General features: G+C 43.7%; 1 protein-coding gene across 1 annotated transcript in view; it reads right to left on the reverse strand.

The window, feature by feature from the left end:
- Pkp2 (plakophilin 2) overlaps positions 1-22,386 on the reverse strand; it is a 65,203-nt gene that overhangs the window by 12,708 nt on the left and 30,109 nt on the right. Inside the window, exons 5-6 of the mRNA XM_048367132.1 lie at positions 20,886-21,093; positions 12,407-12,584 (exon numbers count right to left, since the gene is read on the reverse strand). Coding sequence (XP_048223089.1) covers positions 12,407-12,584; positions 20,886-21,093 — 386 coding nt within the window. The remainder of the gene's footprint in view (positions 1-12,406; positions 12,585-20,885; positions 21,094-22,386) is intronic.

A 22,386-nucleotide genomic window follows, 5' to 3' on the forward strand; every position in this document is an offset into this window, starting at 1 on the left:
TCAGCCTCTTGAGTAGCTAGGATTACAGGCATGATCTATCAAGGTGATGTGTGTGTGTTTGTGTAAAAATAATATAATTACATTAAGCAATGAAAGTATTTCTGCCCCAAATTGTGTTTTCAAAGAAAGAACAGGTGTCCAGTATTCTACCAAGAAGAAAGGGGGAGGGAAGATGGCGCCGTCACAATAGGGAGGCATCCCAACTTGCTCCAACTGAATAGTGAGCTGGGAACTCCAGTACCCAATACCCTATCAAAAATCCAGCAAACCCAACAACCAGAAGCAACAGAGAAACACAGGAAACAAAAAAGAACAAAAAAAAGAAGAGCCTTTAGCCTGCATGGAGCCAGAAAATCTCCAGGGTACCCCCGCCCCCACCCGCTGACCCTGGCCCGAACAGGGCCAGGCTGGGAAAGGGGACCTGGCGCCGGCAAACCAACAGCCGAAAAGTCACGCCAGGAGCGCAGAGTCCAGACAGCAGGAGCTCCACAGACCCCAGACAGAGCACAGACTGACTGAGACCGGAGGTGTGGGACCGAACGGCCGGGATCAGATGTAAGCAGCAGGGGAACCCGCGGTGCAGACGGGGAGAGCCGGGACCACCACCACCAAACGACCAATCGCCACACCCCAGCACCACAGTCCCAAAAAGCCCACAGCAGCGCGGGACACACACACACAATCCAGGACCAGTAAGTTCCCCATTAACCCCCCCAACGGGAGACCAGCTCTAGCAGAGTCCCCAAACCTACAAAGAAGCTAGAGCTCCCTCCCTTGCCTCCCTACCCTGAGGGAACAAAGGAGCCGTATATCTGGCAGCCCTAGGACCCTACAGCCTCTGGGAAGACACGGGAACTAGCAGAGACAGAGCAGCGCCCAACAAGGGGACTGGGAAACACCCTAGTCGGACATCCCCACCCCCAAAGCCCCAGCAGAGGAGCCTGAACCTGGCTGCACCAGCCCCGCCCCCTCCCCAGCAGGGGCCCGGAGACTGGTAGGCATTGGAAGCCCCACCTGAGGCGCCTAGTCCTCATGGACTTTTTGAACAATACTCACAGGTTCGATGGTGTGCAATACCAGCACAGCAGGGACACCTGGGTCCGAACACACGCGCTCCCCCCCCTCACAGCAGAGGCGCAGAGTCTGTGGGCACCAACCCGCGCCCGGACACTTGATCCTGCTGGGGCCCACGCATACTGCCCCCCACAGCAAACTCGCGAGAGGGCACAAGCACCCTCTAACAACTCGGTGCAGCACGTCCCCAAGGAAGCACTAGAGTGCACATGCACGCGCCCCCTGGAGGTCGAGCATGGGCCAGCGTGCTAGCCCTCCAGCAGGAGGATCTCTGCCCAAACCCCCGCGGGAGCGCACAAGCGGGCAAGCTGCCCCCTCAGCAGAAACACCCACTCTGATAGGCGCACTCCACACAGGTGGGCAGGGCCCCCCAGCGGCAGCGCCTGCTCTGATAGGCGCACTCTGCACAGGTGGGCAGGGCCCCCCAGCGGCAGCACCCGCTCTAATAGGTGCACTCCGCAAAGGTGGGCAGGGCCCCCCAGTGGCAGTGCCCACTGATAGACGCACCCAGCAGAGGTGGGCAGAGCCCCCCAGTGACAGCACCCGCTCTGATAGGCGCATTCCGCACAGGTGGGCGGGCCGCCCCTCAACACAGGGGGGCGAGCAGCCTCTCAGTGGCAAATCTCAATCTGAGAGGTGAGCTTCTCTGACCAAGGTACTGAGTGGAAAAAGGAAAAGAGAACAAAAGGAAAAAAGAACAAAAGAAGAGAAAAGCCTCCACACCACGCTGAATCAACGACACGCAAATCCCCACCAGGGGCACGCTAGGGTCAGCACAACACAGTGGCAGGACACTATCCTGCAGAGAAAGACACAGAACCTACCCACCCCCAAGTGCAAGGAGGGTGACCACAATGGCAACAACCAAGATGGTCATGCTTACCCATTGGGCAGTAAGGTTCAACAGCCAAACTCAAACCCAGAGCCAGGGCACAAACAAGTCTCCCACTGACAGACCAGCGGGAACCAGCACAAAGCCAACCCAAGGAAGCCACCTACAGATCTCCAGATGTGCAAATCACAAAGAAATATTACAAATTTCATGAAAGGGCAAACCAACTCGCCAGCTCCAAAAAGCACTACGACTGGAGAGGAGATGTAGAAAAAAAAAAACAACTGAGGCTATGAGAGCAGAAATGATGAAAAGCCTCAGGAATGAATTCAGAAAACAATTCCAGGAGTTTAGAATGGAAGTCTCGAAGGACCTTTAGGAAGTCAAGAAAGAAATAGAAGCAAAAATGGATACAGTGCAAACCTCCGTTAAAGAAGACCTTAACATCCTGAGAAGCGAAATGCATGAAAAAATAGATTTAAAATACAATTCTTTAAAGGAAGAAATTTCCATGATCAGAGGTGATCTGGCAACCATAAATAACTCCCTGACTTCCATAAACTCCACACTTGAATCCACAGCACAAAGAATTGACCATATTGAATCCAGAATCTCTCTCGGACGATGATGCAGCCGATAAGGACCAGAAAATAACCACACTCCAAGAAACGGTAAAGCTCCAGGGCAGACTAATCCAGGAGCTAGTGGACAAAGACAAGAGATATAATCTGTGCATAACTGGAATAGAAGGAGCCAAATACCAGAGCAGAGGGCTTCAACATATTTTCAATAAAGTGATTGCAGAAAACTTCCCCAATCTCACAAGGGACCTCACCCAGGTAAGCAAAGCCTATAGGACACCTGGAAGACCAGACCCTAGAAAATCCTTGCCCAGGCACATAATAATCAAGACTTCAGATCTCAAGAATAAAGAGCAAATTTTGAATGCAGCCAAAGGGAAGAAAGAGATGTATTACAATGGGAAAAGGATTCGAATAACAGCAGATTTCTCCAGACAAACCTACCACGCACGAAGTGAGTGGAAGAACACCATCCAAGTCCTACAGGCCAACAACTGCCAACCTAGATTAAAATATCCAGCGAAGTTGGAGTTCACATTTGAGGGGAAAACCAGATCTTTCCATAGCAAAGAGGATCTAAAGGAGTATGTAAATAAAAAACCAGCCATACAGCGAATTCTAAGAGGGTAACCCCACCCAACAGAAATCGTACAGGACACACAGAAACAGAAAGAAACTACAATAGCCAGAGCCCAACAGAAAGAGCAGCTCACTAAAGACAAGAAAAAAAAAAGAGAGGAAAAACAGCCTGACAGGAAAATGGAAGGGGAAAAACCACTTTTATCCTTGATCTCTGAATATAAATGCTATAAACTCTCAGATAAAGAGGAGCAGACTGGCAGAGCGGATCTGCAAACAAAAAGTTGCCATCTGTTGTCTACAAGAGACACATCTTACAGCAAGGGATAAAAACAGGCTTTGAATGAAAGGATGGAGCAAGATCTTCCAAGCAAACGCACCTACCAAAATGGCAGGAGTAGCCATCCTGATCTCAGACAAGCTGGACTTCTCATTAAAATCAACTCAAAAAGACAAAGGATACTACATTTTAATACAAGGAAAAATCTGGAATCAAGACATCATGGTGATAAATGTATACTCACCGAACAAAAGAGGCCCGACATATGTCAAGCAAATTCTCACAGAACTACAGAACAAGATAGACCCAAACACAATCATAGTGGGTGACTTTAATACCCCACTCTCTCCAAGAGACAGATCCAACACCCAGAGGATTAGCAAGGGAGCTGAGGACCTAAGTAACACCATATCCCAAATGGATATTACAGATCTATACAGAATCTTCCATCCTACAGAGACCCAATACACCTTCTTCTCAGCAGCCCATGGATCACACTCCAAAATAGACCATGTCATAGCCCACACAAAGAACCTCAGCAAATACAAAAGTATTGACGTCATCTCATGTATTATATCTGACCACAGTGGAATAAAGGTAACCCTCAGTAACAACGGTTACCACAGAGGCTATACACATCCTTGGAGGCTAAACCCCTCACTGTTATCTAACACTTGGGCCACAGACCAAATTAGGATGAAATTAATGAATTCATAAGCCACAATGACAATTAAAATGCATCACAAAGAAACCTATGGGACACAGCTAAAGCAGTACTGAGGGGCAAAATCATTGCCCTCAGCACTCACATTAAAAGAATGGAAACGGAGCAGGTGAATAACCTCACAATGAAACTAAAACAACTGGAGAAACAAGAAATGATCGAATCTAAAATGACTAGGAGGAGAGAGATCACAAAGAATAAAGAAGAGATAAATCTGATTGAAAATAGAAAGACCATCCAACAAGTAAATAAAACTAAAAGCTGGTTCTTTGAGAAAATGAATAATATCAACAGACCCCTTGCAAGACTTACAAAAAAAAAGAAGAGAAGAGACTCATATACATAAAATCAGGGACTCCACTGGAAAAATTACAACAAATACACACGATATTCAAACAATCATAAGGAACTATATCCAGAACCTCTACTCACTAAAAATAATTTTACAGAAATGGATCAATTCTTAGAGAAGTATAAACTGCCCAAACTGAACCAAGAAGAAATAAATCAACTAAATAAACCAATAACTTACAGCGAGATACAGGGGGTAATCAAGAGCCTCCCAACAACGAAAAGCCCAGGCCCAGATGGATTCACTAATGAATTCTATAAAACCTTTTGTGAGGAGCTAATACCAATACTCCTCAAACTCTTCCGTGAAATAGAAACAGAGGGAGAAATCCCAAACTCATTCTATGAAGCTAATATTATACTCATCCCCAAACCAGGCAAAGACCCAACAAAAAAAAAAGAGAACTATAGACCAATATCACTAATGAACACAGACGCAAAACTCCTCAATAAAATATTAGCTAACAGGATCCAGAAACTGATCAAGAAAATTATACATCATGACCAATTAGGCTTCATCCCACAGTCACAAGGATGGTTCAACATCCGTAAATCAATCAATGTAATTCACCACATCAACAGAACTAAAATCAAGAATCACATTGTTATCTCAGTCGATGCCCAAAAAGCCTTTGACAAAATACAACATCCATACTTACTAAAAGCTCTGGGGAGAACAGGAATAGATGGAACATTCCTCAAAACAATAAAAGCCATATACAATAGACCAACTGCTAATATCATATTAAATGGGGAGAAAGTCATTCCCCCTAAACTCAGGAACAAGACAAGGCTGCCCACTCTCTCCATTTCTTTTCAATATAGTGCTGGAATCCCTAGCCATAGCAATAAGACAAGAGGAGGACATCAAAGGGATCCACATCGGCAAGGAAGAAATCAAGCTATCCCTATTTGCAGATGACATGATCTTATATCTGAAGGACCCAAAAAACTCAGTCCCCAAACTCCTACACTTAATAAACCATTTTGGCAAAGTAGCAGGATACAAAATCAATCCACAAAAGTCAGCAGCGTTTCTGTATACCAGCAATATACAAGCAGAAAAGGAAATTATGGAAACAATTCCATTTACAGTAGCCAAAAAAAGAATAAAGTACCTAGGGATCAACCTAACCAAGGACGTGACGGACCTATTTAATAAGAAGTATAAAAATCTAATAAGGGAAATCAAAGAAGACACAAGGAGATGGAAAGACCTCCAATGCTCATGGGTAGGCAGAATCAATATAGTGAAAATGACCATATTACCCAAATTGTTATACAAATTCAATGCAATCCCTATCAAAATCCCAGCTACATTCTTCACTGAAATAGAGAAAGCAACCCATAAATTCATATGGAACAGCAAAAGACCTAAAATAACCAAAGCAATTCTAGGCAAAAAAAGCAGTGCAGGAGGTATCACAATACCAGACTTCAAGCTCTACTATAGAGCCATCCTAACAAAAACAGCCTGGTATTGGTATAAAAACAGACCTGAAGACCAATGGATTAGAATTGAAGATCCAGAAATAAAACCGCACTCTTACAGTCAGCTGATATTTGACAAAGGAGCTAAAGACATACAATGGAAAAAACATAGCCTCTTCAAGTACTGGTGCTGGGAAAACTGAGCAGCCATATGCAGAAAACTCAAAGTGGACCCTAGCCTATCACCATGCACCAAGAGCAACTCAAAATGGATCTAGGACCTCAACATCAGACCTGAATCCTTGAAACTATTGAAGGACAGAGTAGGAAAGACGCTAGAACTTATAGGCACAGTAAGGAACTTCCTGATTATAGTCCCAGGGGCACAACAGGGGAGAGACTCAACAAATGGGACTACTACAAAATAAAAAGTTTCTGCACAGCTAAGGACATAGCCACCAAAATAGAAAGACAGACAACCATATGGGAAAGGATCTTTACCAGCACAGCAACAGACAAAGGCCTGATATCTGTCATCTACAGAGAACTCAAAAAACTAAGCCCCTCCAAGCCCAATAAACCAATTAGGAAATGGGCAAAGGAGCTAAAGAGAGACTTCACAAGAGAACAGATAAAAATGGCAAAGAAACATATGAGGAAATGTTCAACATCCCTGGCCGTAAAGGAAATGCAAATAAAAACAACCCTGAGATACCACCTCACTCCAGTTAGAATGGCCTATAGTCTGAACTCAGGCAACAACAAATGCTGGAGGGGGTGCGGGGAAAGACAAACCTTCTCCATTGTTGGTGGGAGTGCAAATTAGTACAACCACTTTGGAGAACAGTATGGAGGTTTCTCAAAAAGCTCAATATAGACCTACCCTATGACCCAGCCATACCACTCCTAGGCATCTATCCTAAACAGCAAGTCCCAAGATATCAAAAAGACATTTTCACTTCCATGTTTATCGCAGCACAATTCACAATAGCCAAAATATGGAAACAACCGAGATGCCCCTCCACAGATGAATGGATCCGAAAATATGGTACCTATACACAATGGAATACTACATAGCAATTAGAAATGGTGAAATATTGGTATTCGCAGGGAAATGGTCAGAACTTGAACAAATAATGTTGAGTGAGACAAGCCTAGAACACAGAAAACAAAGGGGCATGATCTCCTTGATATATGACTGTTAAGGAGGGGGGAGGGGGAGGCAGTAGGGACCAAGTCTGCGAAACCAAAAAAACTTCTTGTCAAATGGTATATCCCACTGGATTGGGGCAGCGACCCTACATTATGTAACTAAAACCAAACAACTACTCAACATATAAAGGTCAAAAATAGACCTCTCAGTGGATCACAATAGCTCAAAAGCTATGTATGTATATTCATATAAGACTATTGTCGACATATTGTCTACTGTCGACATTACATTTAAAGCCCTAGGCAAATTTTCTTTGGAGTAGGCCACATGGGTACTGTATATGTTCTTGGTACACTGTATATTGTATATATGTCTACCTGACTAGGGAAGGGAAAGAAAAACAGGGTGTAAGATATCACAAGAAATGTACACACTGCCCTACTATGTAACTGTACCCCTTGTGCACAACACCTTGTCAAAAAATTTTTATTTAATTAATAAATAAATTATTAGAAAAAAAAGAAGAAGAAAGGAGACGGGGGGATGGAGGTCGCTGCTCCATGAATCCTATACATCCAACTAATAGGTCAAGCTCTGTAAAGCCAGCACTCGCTGAGACTCAACTTAGTAGAAGAGATAGGACTAACACACTGAAAACTAAAAATATACTAACAATTAAGTAGTTGCTGAGTGTTGGAATGTAGTTCAGTGGCAAAGCACTTGCCTAGCAAATACAATGTCCTTATTTCTGTCCTCAGTATCAAAAAACAAAGAAAGATTAAAAAATATCTAGTTAAATGGTTGTTGAACTTTGAAATTTTTCTTTCTTTTTTCTTCTTCTTTTTTGCCAGTCCTGAGGCTTGAACTCATGGCCTGGGTGCTGTTCCTGAGCCTCTTTGTATTCAACTCTAGACTACCACTTGTGCCACAGCACCACTTTGGCTTTTTCTGTGTAGTTTACTGGAGGTAAGAGTCTCACCAACTTTCATGACCAGGCTGACTTCGAACTGCAATCCTCAGATCTCAATATTCTTAGGAGCTAGGATGACAGTGTGAGCCACCAGCACCCAGCTTAAAACTGCTTTGACAAATCAAAAGGTCTGTCTCGAGGGACTGGGAATATGGCCTAGTGGGAAGAGTGCTTGCCTCGTATACATGAAGCCCTAGGTTCGATTCCTCAGTACCACATATATATAGAAATGGCCAGAAGTGGCACCGTGGCTCAAGTTGGCAGAGTGCTAGCCTTGAGCAAAAAGAAGCCAGGGACAGTGCTCAGGCCCTGAGTCCAAGCCCCAGGACTGGCCACAAAAAAAAAAAAAAAAAAAAGGTCTGTCTCATGCCTGCTGAACCCATGGCAGGCTCTGCAGATGGGATGTGAGTTGGTTTACTCCAGGGGTTGTTCAAATTGGCAGTGCTGCTGGTTCATGCATACTAACTGATGTTCTGTACCTGGATGTTATCCAGATCCTACTTGCTGGGAATCAGACTTATCAGGGCTTCTGGCAGTTGATGCCTTCGCTGACAGAAAGTGCATGAAATCCCACTGCCCCAGCACTTACCCCTGCATACCAAACATACTTCCCACCTTACTCAGCTACCCAGAAATATAACTGATAAGGACCACTGATTTTATAGCACTTCATCCATGAATGGAAGCCATTACAGAGAAGGGAATTTCTTACTTATACCACTGAAAAGAACCAGCAATCTACAGAAAGTAATACAGCTATCTTTTTTTTTTTTTAACATTTTTCAAGAATTTAACATGGTCACATTTAGTCAGAATTGATCCTGAAAACTTAGAAATATCCATTTCTTACCATTTCCTGTAGGTAACTCAATGGAAGTTTACAAGGAAAACATCTCTAAACTATAAATGAAAACATATCAGAAGAATCATCTTAGCCAGGTGCTGGTGACTTATGCCTGTAACCCTAGCTACTCAGGAGACTGAGATCTGAGGATCACAGTTTGAAGGCAGCCTGTGCAGGAAAGTCTAAGATGCTTATCTCCAGGCTTGAGTTCAAGTCCCAGGACCAGCAAAACAAACAAACAAACAAAAAAAGCAAATAACCAAAAGCCAACCACCAAACAAACAACAAAAACTCCAAACAATAAAACCCAGGTCTTTGTTCTGGGGTTAAAGTTTCAAGACTGGGGCATTTGGAGAGGTAGAAAGGAAGGAGGAGATGAACTTGAAACAGCAACGGTCTTTTACTCAGAGCTTCGTTCAGGACTTCTCCACCTCCACTGGGGCTGAGGGCAGGTTTTGCTCCATTCACATCCAGCACAGAGAGTTTGCTATTGGAGCTGGCCATGGTGGTTCACACCTGTCATTCTAGCTACTCAGGAGGCTAGGATCTGAGGATCACAGTTCAAAGCCAGTTGGAGCAGGAAGTCTATGAGACTCTTATCTCCAATTAACCACCAGAAAACCAGAAGCAGCGCTGTGGCTCAAGTGGTAGAGCACTAGCCTTGAGCTGAAGAGCTCAGGGGCAGTGTCCAGACCCAGAGTTCAAGCCCCACAATCAACAACAACAAAAAAAAATCTATGATTTGGTGCTAACTAGATATATTGGAATTTACAAGTTCATGATCTGTAATTTGCAAAAAAAAAAAAAAAATCTAAAGCTAGGGTACTATAGATTCATTCCGAATCATCCCTTATGACAACCTAGTAGTGAAAATCAGAATTAGCTATTTGTAAGCAGCTTTTCACTGGCCCTTCCATGGTCAGGTGTGTGTGGGCATGGTGGGCAAGGATCCTCTCATGTACACCTGGCTTTCCTGCCTGCACAGAAGATCCTTATAACACAAACAGGTTAAGGTCAGAGTTCAGTGTGTGGTCAAATGGCCTGGAGAAGCAATGTACACCAGGATACACATGTATGACTTATAATTAAGTAATTACAAAAACTATGTACACTGTTAAGAATTAATTATAATAAAATTGCATAATTAATAATTATTAATAAATTGGTGATTAAGAATTAATATTGTGCCAGACTGGGGTTGAACTCAGGGCCTTATGCATCCTTCTGAGACACTTTTATCAAAGAAAGACATAATTTAAAGAGGCAGAATTTATTTTTAAAACAGAGCTATCATTACCTGATAATGGTGCAGTTTTTCACATATCAGGCTTATGTACATCATATGTCAGAACTGGGTGGCTATAAGACCAGCCTTAAGGTGGAGTCAGTAACTTGAGAGTGTGACCACCTCAATAATGGCTTTAGAAAGTCATGGCTGCAACCCAGTGTTCTCTAACAATGAGAGGCCTCCTAAAACCACACACTGTAAGTTCTGTAGGAAGGCTCCCAGCCATGCCATCCATCAAGTGCTGAAGAGAAAGTGATGGACTCCATTGAGACCTGAGGAGTGACTTTACAAGACACTGTTAGATAAGGAAGCTTCTTCCTTCCTCTGGGTATGTGAGATGTAGGTCAAAGCTTTTGCTCAATTCTCAACTGATACATATCAAACAGTTGGGCCTTGTCTAACCAAGAGAAAGCAGTATGGGTAGCTTAGAGTTGCCTGCAACAAAGGCTGAGAAACTCATTTGAATTAAACAGAGGAATAAAATCTCTAGACCAAAAGGACTAGTCTGTTATTCTGCAATCAACATCAACAAACATCAGCCAAAATAAACGATTCAGTCTGCAAACTGAAACAATATTGGGAGGTAGAACAAAATATACAACCTGGCTGGGCATCAATGGTGCCCACTTGTAATCCTAGCCATTCGGTAGATGGAGATGAGAAAGCCATGACAGGAAGAATTTTGGTGTGAAGTCAGCCTGGGCAAAAAGTTCCTAAGACTCAACTCTCAGGCAATAGACAGACATTGTGGAGCACTTGTTAACCCAGCTAATGTGCGGGGTTGAAAACAGAAGGACTGAGGTGCTAGGCCATCTTGGAGGAAAAAAATAAATACATAAGACATGATCTCAACAGAAGAAGCTGAGAGTGGTTTTGTCTGTCTATCTGTCGTTTAAGCTTCAGTGGGCAGTAGTGAGGACTGGAGCACATGCCACCTAGGGCAAAAGCAAGATCCTACCTCCGAATAACCACGGCACAAGGAACCAGGGGTGTGGTACTGGGGCTTGGCCCAGGGCCTCTTCCTCTTTTCTGGCTTTCTCACGCAAGGAAACATATCATACTGACAAAGTCAAACATAGGCTTGGGGTAAAAAGATGGAAAAGAAAACCCCAAGCAAGTGGCTCTCCAAAGCAGGAAGGAATAGCCACACTTTAGATATCTCATTTAACGCAGCTACTATTGAAGACATAAGGGAGAAATAAAAAAGTTCCTGGAAATCTAATGAAAATGAAAACACGACCCACTAGAACCTTTAGGACACAGCAAAAACAGTTCTGAGTGTTAATATAAAAAAAACAAACAAACTGGGCGCTGATGGCTCACACCTGTAAGCCTAGCTACTCAGGAGGCTGAGAGCTGAAGATCACAGTTTGAAGCCAGCCTGGGCAGGAAAGTCTGTGAGACTCATTTCCAATAAACTACTCAGAAAAGGCTGGAAGTGGTGCTATGGCTCAAGTGGTAGAGTGCTAGTCTTAAGGAGAAGAAGCTCAGGGGAAGTGCTCAGGCACTGAGTTCAAGCCCCAGGACCAGAAAAAAAAAAAAAGACAAGAAAAAAACCAAACCAGAGTGGGAATATGGCTTAGTGGTAGAGTGCTTGCCTTGCATGCATGAAACCCTGGGTTCGATTCCTCAGCACCACATAAACAGAAAAAGCTGGAAGTAGCGTTGTGGCTCAAATATCATTAGCTGGGTTCCAGTGGCTCACACCTGTAATCCTAGCTACTCAGGAGGCTGAGGATCCTGGGCAGGTAAATTCAAGAAAATCTTAAGTCCAATTACCCAGCAAAAAGCTGAAAGTGAAGGTATGGTATAAGTGGTAGAGCACTAGCCTTGAGGGGAAAAACTGAGTGTCCTCAGTCTAAGCCTTAGTACCAGCGCACACACACACACACACACACACACACACACGAAGAATGCTCTATATGGAGTAGTAATTGAAGTATACTGTATTTACATTTGGTACATACTAGAAAATTCTCTGAAGTTAAAAAAAAATCCTCTTGGGACTGGGAATGTGGCTTAGTGGTAGAGTGCTTGCCTAGCATACATGAAGCCCTGGGTTCGATTCCTCAGTACCACATAAACAGAAAAAAGTTGGAAGTGGTGCTCTGGTTCAAGTGGTAGAGTGCTAGCCTTGAGCAAAAGAAGCACAGGGACAGTGCTCAGGCCCTGAGCTCAAGCCCCAGGACTGGCAAATTAAAATAATGTCATCTTGTATTGAACCATGTAATTAGAGGAATGACTGAAAGGCAGACTTCTCATGGACTGCCGAGGGACAGGGAGACGGGGACAGCTTTACCTGAAGCATCCGGTGACATTGTAGAATATATCAAAATCCAGCAGGCCATTTGCTTTGGGATAATCTCCTTCAGGCCACCCAGAGAAGGGGATGATGATATTCTCGGTCAGAGTGAGCAGGGCTTCTGTTATCATGAGATTCTTGAGTTTGTCACTGGAGGACAAATTCCACAGCAAACCTAGAAGAGTGGAGCTAGGATGAGAGCGGTGTAGGGTGGGGCTCCAGGAGCCGTGGAGGAGTCCACGGAAGGCGCAGAATGGGGTCCCAGGAGCCATGGAGATGTTCATGGAAGGTGGTCTGCTCCAGGACTAACACTGGAACCAAAAGGGTGTGGGGCTGGGGGTGAGCAGAAAGAGCATGTTGTTTGCTGAGTACATACATGGTCATGGAAGCTGTTCCTTAAAAACAATTAAACACACACCTCTTATGACATGCAATTGTGCAGGATTTGTCAAGAACAACATGGGCTGGGGATATGGCCTAGTGGCAAGAGTGCTTGCCTCCTATACATGAGGCCCTGGGTTCAATTCCCCAGCACCACATATACAGAAAATGGCCAGAAGGGGCGCTGTGGCTCAAGTGGCAGAGTACTAGCCTTGAGCAAAAAGAAGCCAGGGACAGTGCTCAGGCCCTGAGTCCAAGCCCCCCCCCCCAAAAAAAAAGAACAACAAAGACACCTGTGCACCCATGTTCACAGCAGCCCAGGTCACAAAAGCCAAGTTATGGAAACAGCACAGATGCACCACAATGAATAACTGGAAACAAAAACAAAACAAAACAAAACAAACATAGTAGCTGGGTACCAGTAGCTCACACCTGTAATCCTAACTAGTTACTCAGGAGGCTAAGATCTGAGGAATGCAGTTCAAAGCCAGCCCAGGAAGGAAAGTCTGTGAGACTCCTATCTTCAGTTAACCACCAAAAAGGTGGAAGAGGAGATGTGGCTCAAGTAGTTCAAATCCCAGTACCTGAAGAAAAATAACAACAATAACATATATGTGTATATATATGTGTGTGTGTGTGTGTGTGTGTGTGTGTGTGTGTATATCACAATGGAATTTCATATAGCCATTAGGAAGAAATTATATCACTAGCAGGGAAATGGATGAATGATGAACAAAGAACTTCAAGCCTCAAAAGACAAGGATGCATGTTTTCTCTCATAGATAGATCTTAGACACCAAACACAACTTCCCATACAAACACATATAAAGACCTAGGCCTATGTTTGTTTATTCTATTTTATTTTGTCAATCGGCACTGTCCCTGAGCTTTTAGCTCAAGGCTAGCACTCTACCACTTGAGCCACAGTGTCACTTCCAGTTTTCTGGTGGTTAATTAGTCTCATGGCCTTCTCTGTCAGGGCTGGTTTCAAATTGTGATCCTCAGATCGCTAGGATTCCAGGTGTGAGCCACCAGCACGCGACCTGGCATATATTTACCAACACATTTTAGTTGACTAAACTACAGTATCTGGACCATGTATGTAAACATGCCAGGGTAGGCACTAGTGGCTTATGCCTGGAATCCTAGGTACTCAGGAGGCTGAGATCTGAGGATGGAGGTCTGATGCTAGCCCGGGCAGATAAATCTGAGAGACTTTTATCTATAAATTATCAGCAAAGAGCAGGGAGTAGAGCTGTGGCTCAGGAGATAGAGCTCCAGCCTTGAGTTCAAACTCTAATATCGGGCTGGGGATATAGCCTAGTGGCAAGAGTGCCTGCCTCAGATACACGAGGCCCTACGTTCGATTCCCCAGCACCACATATACAGAAAACGGCCAGAAGCGGCGCTGTGGCTCAAGTGGCGGAGTGCTAGCCTTGAGCGGGAAGAAGCCAGGGACAGTGCTCAGGCCCTGAGTCCAAGGCCCAGGACTGGCAAAAAAAAAAAAAAAAAAAAAACAAAAAAAAAAACCCAAACTCTAATATCAGCACCAAACAAAGAAACAAAACCCAGAGCCTTCTGCCTGTGTCATATCTGCTGGTGCTCACCACTACCCCAAACCCTGAGCTTTGGTGGTCCGTGGCTTCATTTGAATGTGGAAGGAGAGAAACAGAATCAGAGGTAATTCCTACTTTTCTTTTTCTTTCTTTTTGTGCTGGTACTTGGGCTTTAACTCAGGGCTTTGAGCTCTTGCTTAGCTTTTTGCTCAAGGTTCCACTACCACTTGAGCCACACCTTTACTTTTGACTTTCTGCTCTTTTTTTTTGGCTAGTCCTGGGCCTTGGACTCAGGGCCTGAGCACCATCCCTGGCTTCTTCCCGCTCAAGGCTAGCACTCTGCCACCTGAGCCACAGCGCCCCTTCTGGCCGTTTTCCATATATATGGTGCTAGGGAATCGAACCCAGAGCTTCATGTGTAGGAGGCAAGCACTCTTGCCACTAGGCCATATTCCCAGCCCTCTGCTCATTTATTGGAAGTAAGTGTCTCATGGACTCTTCCTGCTTGGGCTGGCTTTGAACCTCTATCCTCAGATTTCAGCCTCTTTAGTAGTTTAGAAGGTCATTTTTCATGATGGACATAACAGTTAATACAGTTAAAAGTTTATTACTTACACAACCACATTTGTATTAGGATCCTTCAGTTTAGGCCTAATGTACTTTAGGCTAATGTTTGGGTCTTCTTTTTCTTTTTCTTCTGGTGTGTGCCAGTCCTGGGGCTTGAAGTGAGGGCCCGGGTGCTCAAGGCTGGCACTCTACCACTTGAGCCACAGCGCCATTTTTGGCTTTTTGCTAGTTCTTTGGAGATAAGAGTCTCACAGACTTTCCTGCCCAGACTGGCTTTGTCCCACGATCTTTTAATGGGCATTCTAGGATTACAGGCCTGTAATACTGTTCCCAGCACTCAGCTTGGGAACAGGAACCAAATTTTCACTGCAGCCCACACACAGTCTCCATTAAACATAGGGACAGTGGGTCAGCTATCTGGTTAGGAGTGGATTTCTGGCTTGCAAAAGTCTTTTCCTGATAAAACTTGTGTCTAGGGTTAGTGCTGAGCAGGGTCCCTGAGCCATGGGGTTTGCAAAACAATGATTTCACTCCTCCTGCCTCATCTTAAGAGGGCTGGGAAGGGAGACAGCATCAAGCCTCAGAAGGCAGTTGAATGCAATCAAAGGCAGGTCTGAAGCTGAGTTTGTGTTACTTAGCTATGAAAGAAAGGCAGAGAAAAGAGAGGGGGCTGGGAGAGAAAGCTTCCCAAGTTCTTAAATAAGCAAACAAATTAGTAGTCTCTGTCTGCAAAGCTTAGAAATGTGAAACATAAAGACAGGACATTTCCTCTTTTATAAAAAAGACTAAACAGGCATTCAAAGGAAAAATATACTTTACAATAAAAACAAGCCAGATTAATTTAAACAGAAAGAGTGGAATTTTCCTTTAATAGTATTTTTTGGTTTTGTGCCAGTAGTGGAGCTTGAACTCAGGGCCTCACACTCTCTTAGTTTTATCCTCTCAATGCTGGTATCCTACCACTTGAGCCATACCTTCACTTCCAGCTTTTTGCTGGTTAGTGGAGATCAGAGTCTCACAGACTTTTCTGCTCCTGCTGGTTTCAAACTACAATCCACAGATCTCCGTCTCCAGTGTAGCTCAGATGACAGATGTGAGCCACCAGGCAAGAAGGGCAAATTTAAACAAATTAGTTAGCATTGCCTGTAAAGATGGCAGGCAAGCCAAAACCAACAAGTGGACTTTTCTAAGGAAGAAAATTCTGGTTGACTTTGAAAAAAAAAAACAAAAAACAGCAAAACTTACACAGCTGTAGATCCAGCTTAATTATCAGGGGCAGGAAAAATGGGGATAAATGAGGGGAAGGGTGGGACAAAAATCAGTTCGTCCCTTACCAAAACGTCAACCAGCATCTATTCTGAAATTATAGCTAGAGTAGCAGATTTCAAATGGACCGGTATCAAATCAAAATCACAGACTTGGGCTGCATCCCAAACCCACCTTAGAATGGATTACAGGAATCTGTAGCTTCTCTTTGGTATATGTGCCTATACTGGACTTCAAGCCTAGGCTTGAACTCAGGGCCTTGCACACTCCATTGGCTTTACTGCTCAAGACTGGTACTATACCACTTGAGCCACATCTTTACTTCCAGCTTTTTGTTGGTTAACTGGAGCTCAGAGTTTCTGAGGTTTTTGTTTACAAGGTGACTTTCAAACCTTGATCCTCAGATTTCAGCCTCCTGAGTAGCTAGGATAGTCCTAGCCACTCTAGTAGCTACCATAAGCCTCAGGACTATAGGCTTGAGCCACTGATGCCTGGTGGGAATTTTTATTCTTTTAAATAATTAATTCAATAATCACTATTATTTATTAATTAATAGTATTATTTTGGCATTGGTCCTGGGACTTGAACTCAGGCCTTGGGCACTGTCCCTGACTTCTTTTGCTAAATGCTAGAGCTCTACCACTTGAGCCACAGCTATTTTTGTTGTTGTTGTTATGGGGCTTGAACTCAGGGCACTTGCATCCCTTCTTTTGCTCAAGGCTAACACTCTACCACTTGGGCCACAGTGCCACTTCCAGCCTTTTCTGTTTCTGTGGTACTAAGGAATTGAACCCAGGGCTTCATGCAAGATAAAAAAGCTCTCTGCCACTAAGCCACATTCCCAGCCCCAGCTTTTTTGTTTTTTAAAGCAGTTTTTTAGAGATAGGGAACTCACAAACCTTCCTGCCTGGGCTGGCTTTGAACCAAGATCCTCAGATTTCAGCCTCCTAAGTAGCTAGGATTATAGGTGTGAACCACTGATGCCTATCTTTGAAAAATTTTCAATATAACTTTATTGTTGTTATTAAGGGTATTATACAGAGGGGTTACCATTTCATAGGTCAGAAAATGAGCACATTTCCTTCTTGGACAATGTTGCCCATTCCTTCACTCTCCCCCAGTTTCTTCCTCCTGTCCCTGCCCACAAAGAAGTTTTTTACTTTTTATTATTTTTAAATATATTTTTATTATTATTAAGAGGTTACCACTTCATAAGTCAGGTAATGACTACATTTCTTTTTTGGACAATGTCACATCTTACTTTGCTTTCTGCCCACATTCTCCATCTTGTCCCTGTCTACAGGTTACATGGTTCATTTCCCAAGTAGTACATACTAAATGTTTTTTAGATTTAAAAATTTTTTTCATTGTAAGGATGATGTACAGAATGGTTACAGTTACATAAGCCAGGTACAGTGTACTTTTCCTTTTGGGCAATGTCACCCCTTCCCTTGCTCCTCCTAGTTTTCCCCTCCTGTCCCACCCACAAGTTGTAAAGTTCATTTTCAACACAGTGTCCAGTGAGCACCACTGCTGCACTTGTTCAGCATTTGTCCCTCCATTTCTGTGCTCCCCATTCCCTCCCAAAGACAGATAAATGAACAAGGCAAAAAGAAAACAAAACAAAGAAAAAACCCTCATGTTTCCGTGTCCTGAAGTTCATTTCAGTAAATACTATTTTATATGATCAGAGGTATATTTTTAAAAATATTCTAGTAAGACATGGTGGTGTGTGCCCTACCCCAGCTACCGAGTTATGGGCTTATTGAAGTGGAGGAGTACTTCTCTAGCTCTCCTTAGGCCCTGGGGCTCTGGTATGGTTAGGGAAATATATCTGGATGTGATGGCTCTTGCCTGAAATCCGAAAACTTCAGGAGGCTGACGCAGAAGGACAGCAGGTTCTACACCAGCTCTGGTACACAGTATGTCCCCTCCTTAAGAGATTAAACATATCTTCCTTGCCTTAATTTCTAGCACCAAGAAACCTCTGAATAGAGATGTTTCATTGTAGATCCCATTCTAGATTTGCGCACATTATATTTAAGGTTTAGGTTTTCATTTGTTTCTCTTTAACTTCTGGTCCATTTATTTATGGTACCTAAGTTTCTGTTATTATAGCCTTCATTATAGCATGCCTGCCTGTGCTTTCTCTACCCCCAGGCTTTCATTACAGCCAAAAGAAAAGGAACTGAATTGGACTGAGGGACATAGTTTTAATTCTCAGCAATTATAAGAGAGATAACAGCCCAGAGGCTCACCCCTGTAATCTAAGACTACTCCCCACAGAGGCTAAGATCTGAAGATAAACATTCTAAGCTGTCTTGGAAGACAAGTTTGTGAGACTTTTCTCTCCTAATTAACAAGCAAAAAGCTGGTGGTGTGAAGGTGTGGCTCAAGTGATAAAGCACTCCATTGAGCTAAGGGAGAGAGCGAAGCCAAGAGCAAATCCCAGTACTGGCATAAAAAACAAACAAACAAACAAACAAACAAAAAAACCAGAAAGGAAAATGAGCCAGGCCTGGTAGCTCAGGGCTGTAATCCTAGCTTACTCATCAGAAGGCTGTAGTTCAAAACCAGCCTGGGCAGATACATCCCTTAGACTCTCATCTCCAATTAATCATCAAACAAGCCACAGTGAAGCCATGGCTTAAATGGCAGAGCACTAACTTGGCGCAAAACAGCTGACAGACAGTGCCCAGGCAACTAAATTCAAGGCCCAGGACCTGCACAAAAAGAACTAAAAAGAAAGGGGTGTGTGTGTCTTTTTAGTCTTTTTTTTTTTAAAGTGGTCTCAGTGGAACTTATTCTTTGATCTCTCTAGCATGTTTAAATGCCTTGACATAAATTTTAGAATATCAGACTATTACAAAGACTGATCTTTGTAATTCCAAACTATCTATAAACCCAGAATACTTGGTGGCCCACATTTTGAACACAGAATACAACAAAATATGGGGTTGGAATGCCAGCCAATGAGCAAAAACACGCATTAGAAAAGCTTGAGTCAGAGCCTTGGGGGGGAAAAAACCCCAAAAACAACACACACACACACACACACACACACACACACACACACACACACACAGGATCTAAAGGTGCACAATGAATGTTTTATGGCAAAATATGTTTGGTATTTTATTAAAGTAACAGTCCAATTAAATGTTTCCAAAAACAGACAGAGGTAAATATGCAGTTTTTAAAACTCACAGACTACCACCCCTGACTTACCTTGCATAAAACCCTGCTTACTTCTGCATAAAGCCCTGCTCCATTCGTGTGTGTGCATGTGCGTGCATGTGCGCACATGCCAGTCCTGGGCCTTGAACTCAGGGCCTAAGTGCTGCCTGATATTTTTTGTTCAAGGTTGGCACTCTACCATTGAGCCACAGCTCCACTTCTGGCTTTTTGGTGGTTAATTCTCCAATTAATTCTTGCAGATTTTCCTGCCCCGTGTGGCTTCAAGCCCTGATCCTTGGATCTCAGCTTCCTGAATAGCTAGGATTACAGGTGTGAGTCATCAGTGCCCCTTCCCCTGCTCCATTCTTACCCTGATGTGTCTGTTGTACAGGTCCTGAGCTTACCAGCACATGCTCACTACTTAGCAAGTTGAAGATGCAGTGATCTCTTGTCAATTAAAGTAACAGAACCAACTACACTCCCTTGATAGAGAAAACCATCTGGGGGCATGTGGGGTGGAAGGGTGTCTTTGATCTTCAAAGTTTTCATTGGGGAGAGGAGTCTGCCCCTTAAACTGGCACTGAAAGACCAGAGTTTACATTCTTTCCTAGTGAATATAAACAATCCATGCTGAACTTAATCATACATGCAAACATATGGATTTGCTTTTTGTGAGTTCTTGCTTACCTTTGTCTGCTAAAAGCTGGTGCTCTACCCCTTGAGTCGCATCTCCATTTCTGGCCCTTTGCTGGTTAACTGGAGCTAGGAGTCTCTCGGACATTTCTGCATGGGCTGGCTCTGAATCATGATCCTTCACATCTCAGCCTCTTGTGTAGCTAAGACTACCCGCCTGAGCCACCAATGCCCAGCTGGGTTTGGTGCTTGTTGTTATGCACCAGGGCCACTGAACCCTACACATTCTTCGACTACAAAGCTGGCTTTTTAGTGTGAATTTCATAGAATTTCCAGGTGGAAAAATCTTATCAAGAAGTTGTTTTAAAGACATTTAATCAAAGATACATAAAATTTCTAATTAAAAACATTAAGAAGCCAGGTACAAATGGCTTACTTATAATCCTAATTGGGAGGCTGAAATCTGAGAATCATGGTTCAAAGTCAGCCCGAGCAGGAAAGTCTGTGAAACTGTTATCTCCAATTAACCAGCAAAAAGCTAGACGAAGAGATATGACTCAAGTGGTAGAATATTAGCCTTGAGCAAAAAAAAATTCAGGGACAGCAGTCAGGCCCTGAGCAGAAGTTCCAGGACCCCCCTCCCCCCCACAACAAAACCCACCACCAACAACAACAACACAGAAAACATCAACTAAAAACTTCAGAATATTTTTCACTTCAGGAAAAAAAAAAAAGGGTTCAGACATGATGGCTTCTGGGCTGTAGGCCAGCATGAAATAAGTTCCTGAAAGTTATCTCTTGGATAACAATGAGCCTATCAATCATCTCTTCCAGGAAACCCAAGGAAAACACACAACCTCACCCAACCGCCAGGCTTTTGTGTGCAGTGCTGCTACCTGTTATTTGCTTCTTAGTCTCCAAGTCCTGGGTTTGCTTCAGCACCTGCAGCAGCCTGGGAACCCCATTGAGTTCAGCCACCTCCACCTTGTTGTCATTATCTTCAAATACCAGGTTCCTCAAGGCCCCACACACGGCTCGCTGAACATCTTCATTCTGAACCTTGAGCAGCTGCAGCAGCTTGGGAATGCCACGGAGCTGGTAGACCTACACAAAGGGATGCACATTTCAAGACTTACTCTCGTGTGTGTGTGTGTGTGTTTGTGTGTGTGTGTGTATGTGCGCGTGCGCGTACCATGCTGAGGCTTAAACTCAGTCTTGAGTCTTGCATTCTCACGTGGCTTTTCACTCTACCACTTGAGCTGTACAGCTCTACCTGCGGCTTTTTGATAGTTAATTGGAGATAGAAAGAGTCTCATGGTCTTTCCTGCCCAGGCCAGCTTTAAATTGCAATCCTCAGATCTCAGCTTCCTGAGCAGCTAGAATTATAGGTATGAGCTACAGGCACCTGGCTTAGAACTTTCTCTTTATGCTGATACTTTCCCCTGCCAGCTTTTATTTTTATTATTTATTTATGTAATTTTTTTATGCTTGTACTGGAACTTGAACTCAGGGACTAGGAGCTGTCCCTTAGCCTTTTGCCCAAGGCTAGTGTTCTACTATTTGAGCCACAGCTCCATTTCCAGCTTTTTTTGCTGGAATTAGAGAGAAGAATCCCAGGAACTTTCTTGCCTGGAGTAACTTCCAACTGTGATTCAGCCTAAGATCTCAGCTTCTTGAGTGGCTAGGATTACTGGCATGAGCCATAGGCAGCTAGTTTATAACTTTCTCTTTTGGTAACAGCTTTCCTCTGCCAACTTTTATTTATTATTTTTTAATTTTTTTTTTGCCAGTTCTGGGGCTTGGACTCAGGGCCTGAGCACCGTCCCTGGCTTCGTTTTTATGGTCAAGGCTAGCGCTCTGCCACTTGAGCCACAGCACCACTTCTGGCCGTTTTCTACATATGTGGTGCTGAGGAATCAAACCCAGGGCTTCATGTATACAAGGCAAGCACTCTTGCCACTAGACCATATTCCCAGCCCCTCTGCCAACTGTTAATAAAGCAAAGGCTGTATGGCACAGGAGCCTTGTGGGCACTGCCTTTCTGGTTGGCTTGCTTCCCCACTCTTTTTGGGCAAAGTCCTCTTTCCCCTGTACTACCCAGCTCAAATGCCATCTTCTTCATGAAGTGTTACCCCCTCCTCTCCTTTCCCTACTGAGAATGAATCACCCCTGTACATTGCTGTAACCTTTCAGGAGGGGAAGTGGCCACATGTGACAATACTCTGAAAATCAGCACTTGCTGCAACTTTCATCAGGAACTAATTTGAAGTGGAGACAGGCTCATATACACAGTCACTACATTATTTATCACAATAATAATACACAGCTAAAAAAGGGGAGGAAAGCTGATGATAGAGTTTGAATTGATAGACATTTTGTGTGTGTGCATGTGTGTGT

Source organism: Perognathus longimembris, chromosome 1, assembly GCF_023159225.1.
Source record: "Perognathus longimembris pacificus isolate PPM17 chromosome 1, ASM2315922v1, whole genome shotgun sequence".
In the NCBI taxonomy this organism is placed as follows: Eukaryota; Metazoa; Chordata; class Mammalia; order Rodentia; family Heteromyidae; genus Perognathus; species Perognathus longimembris.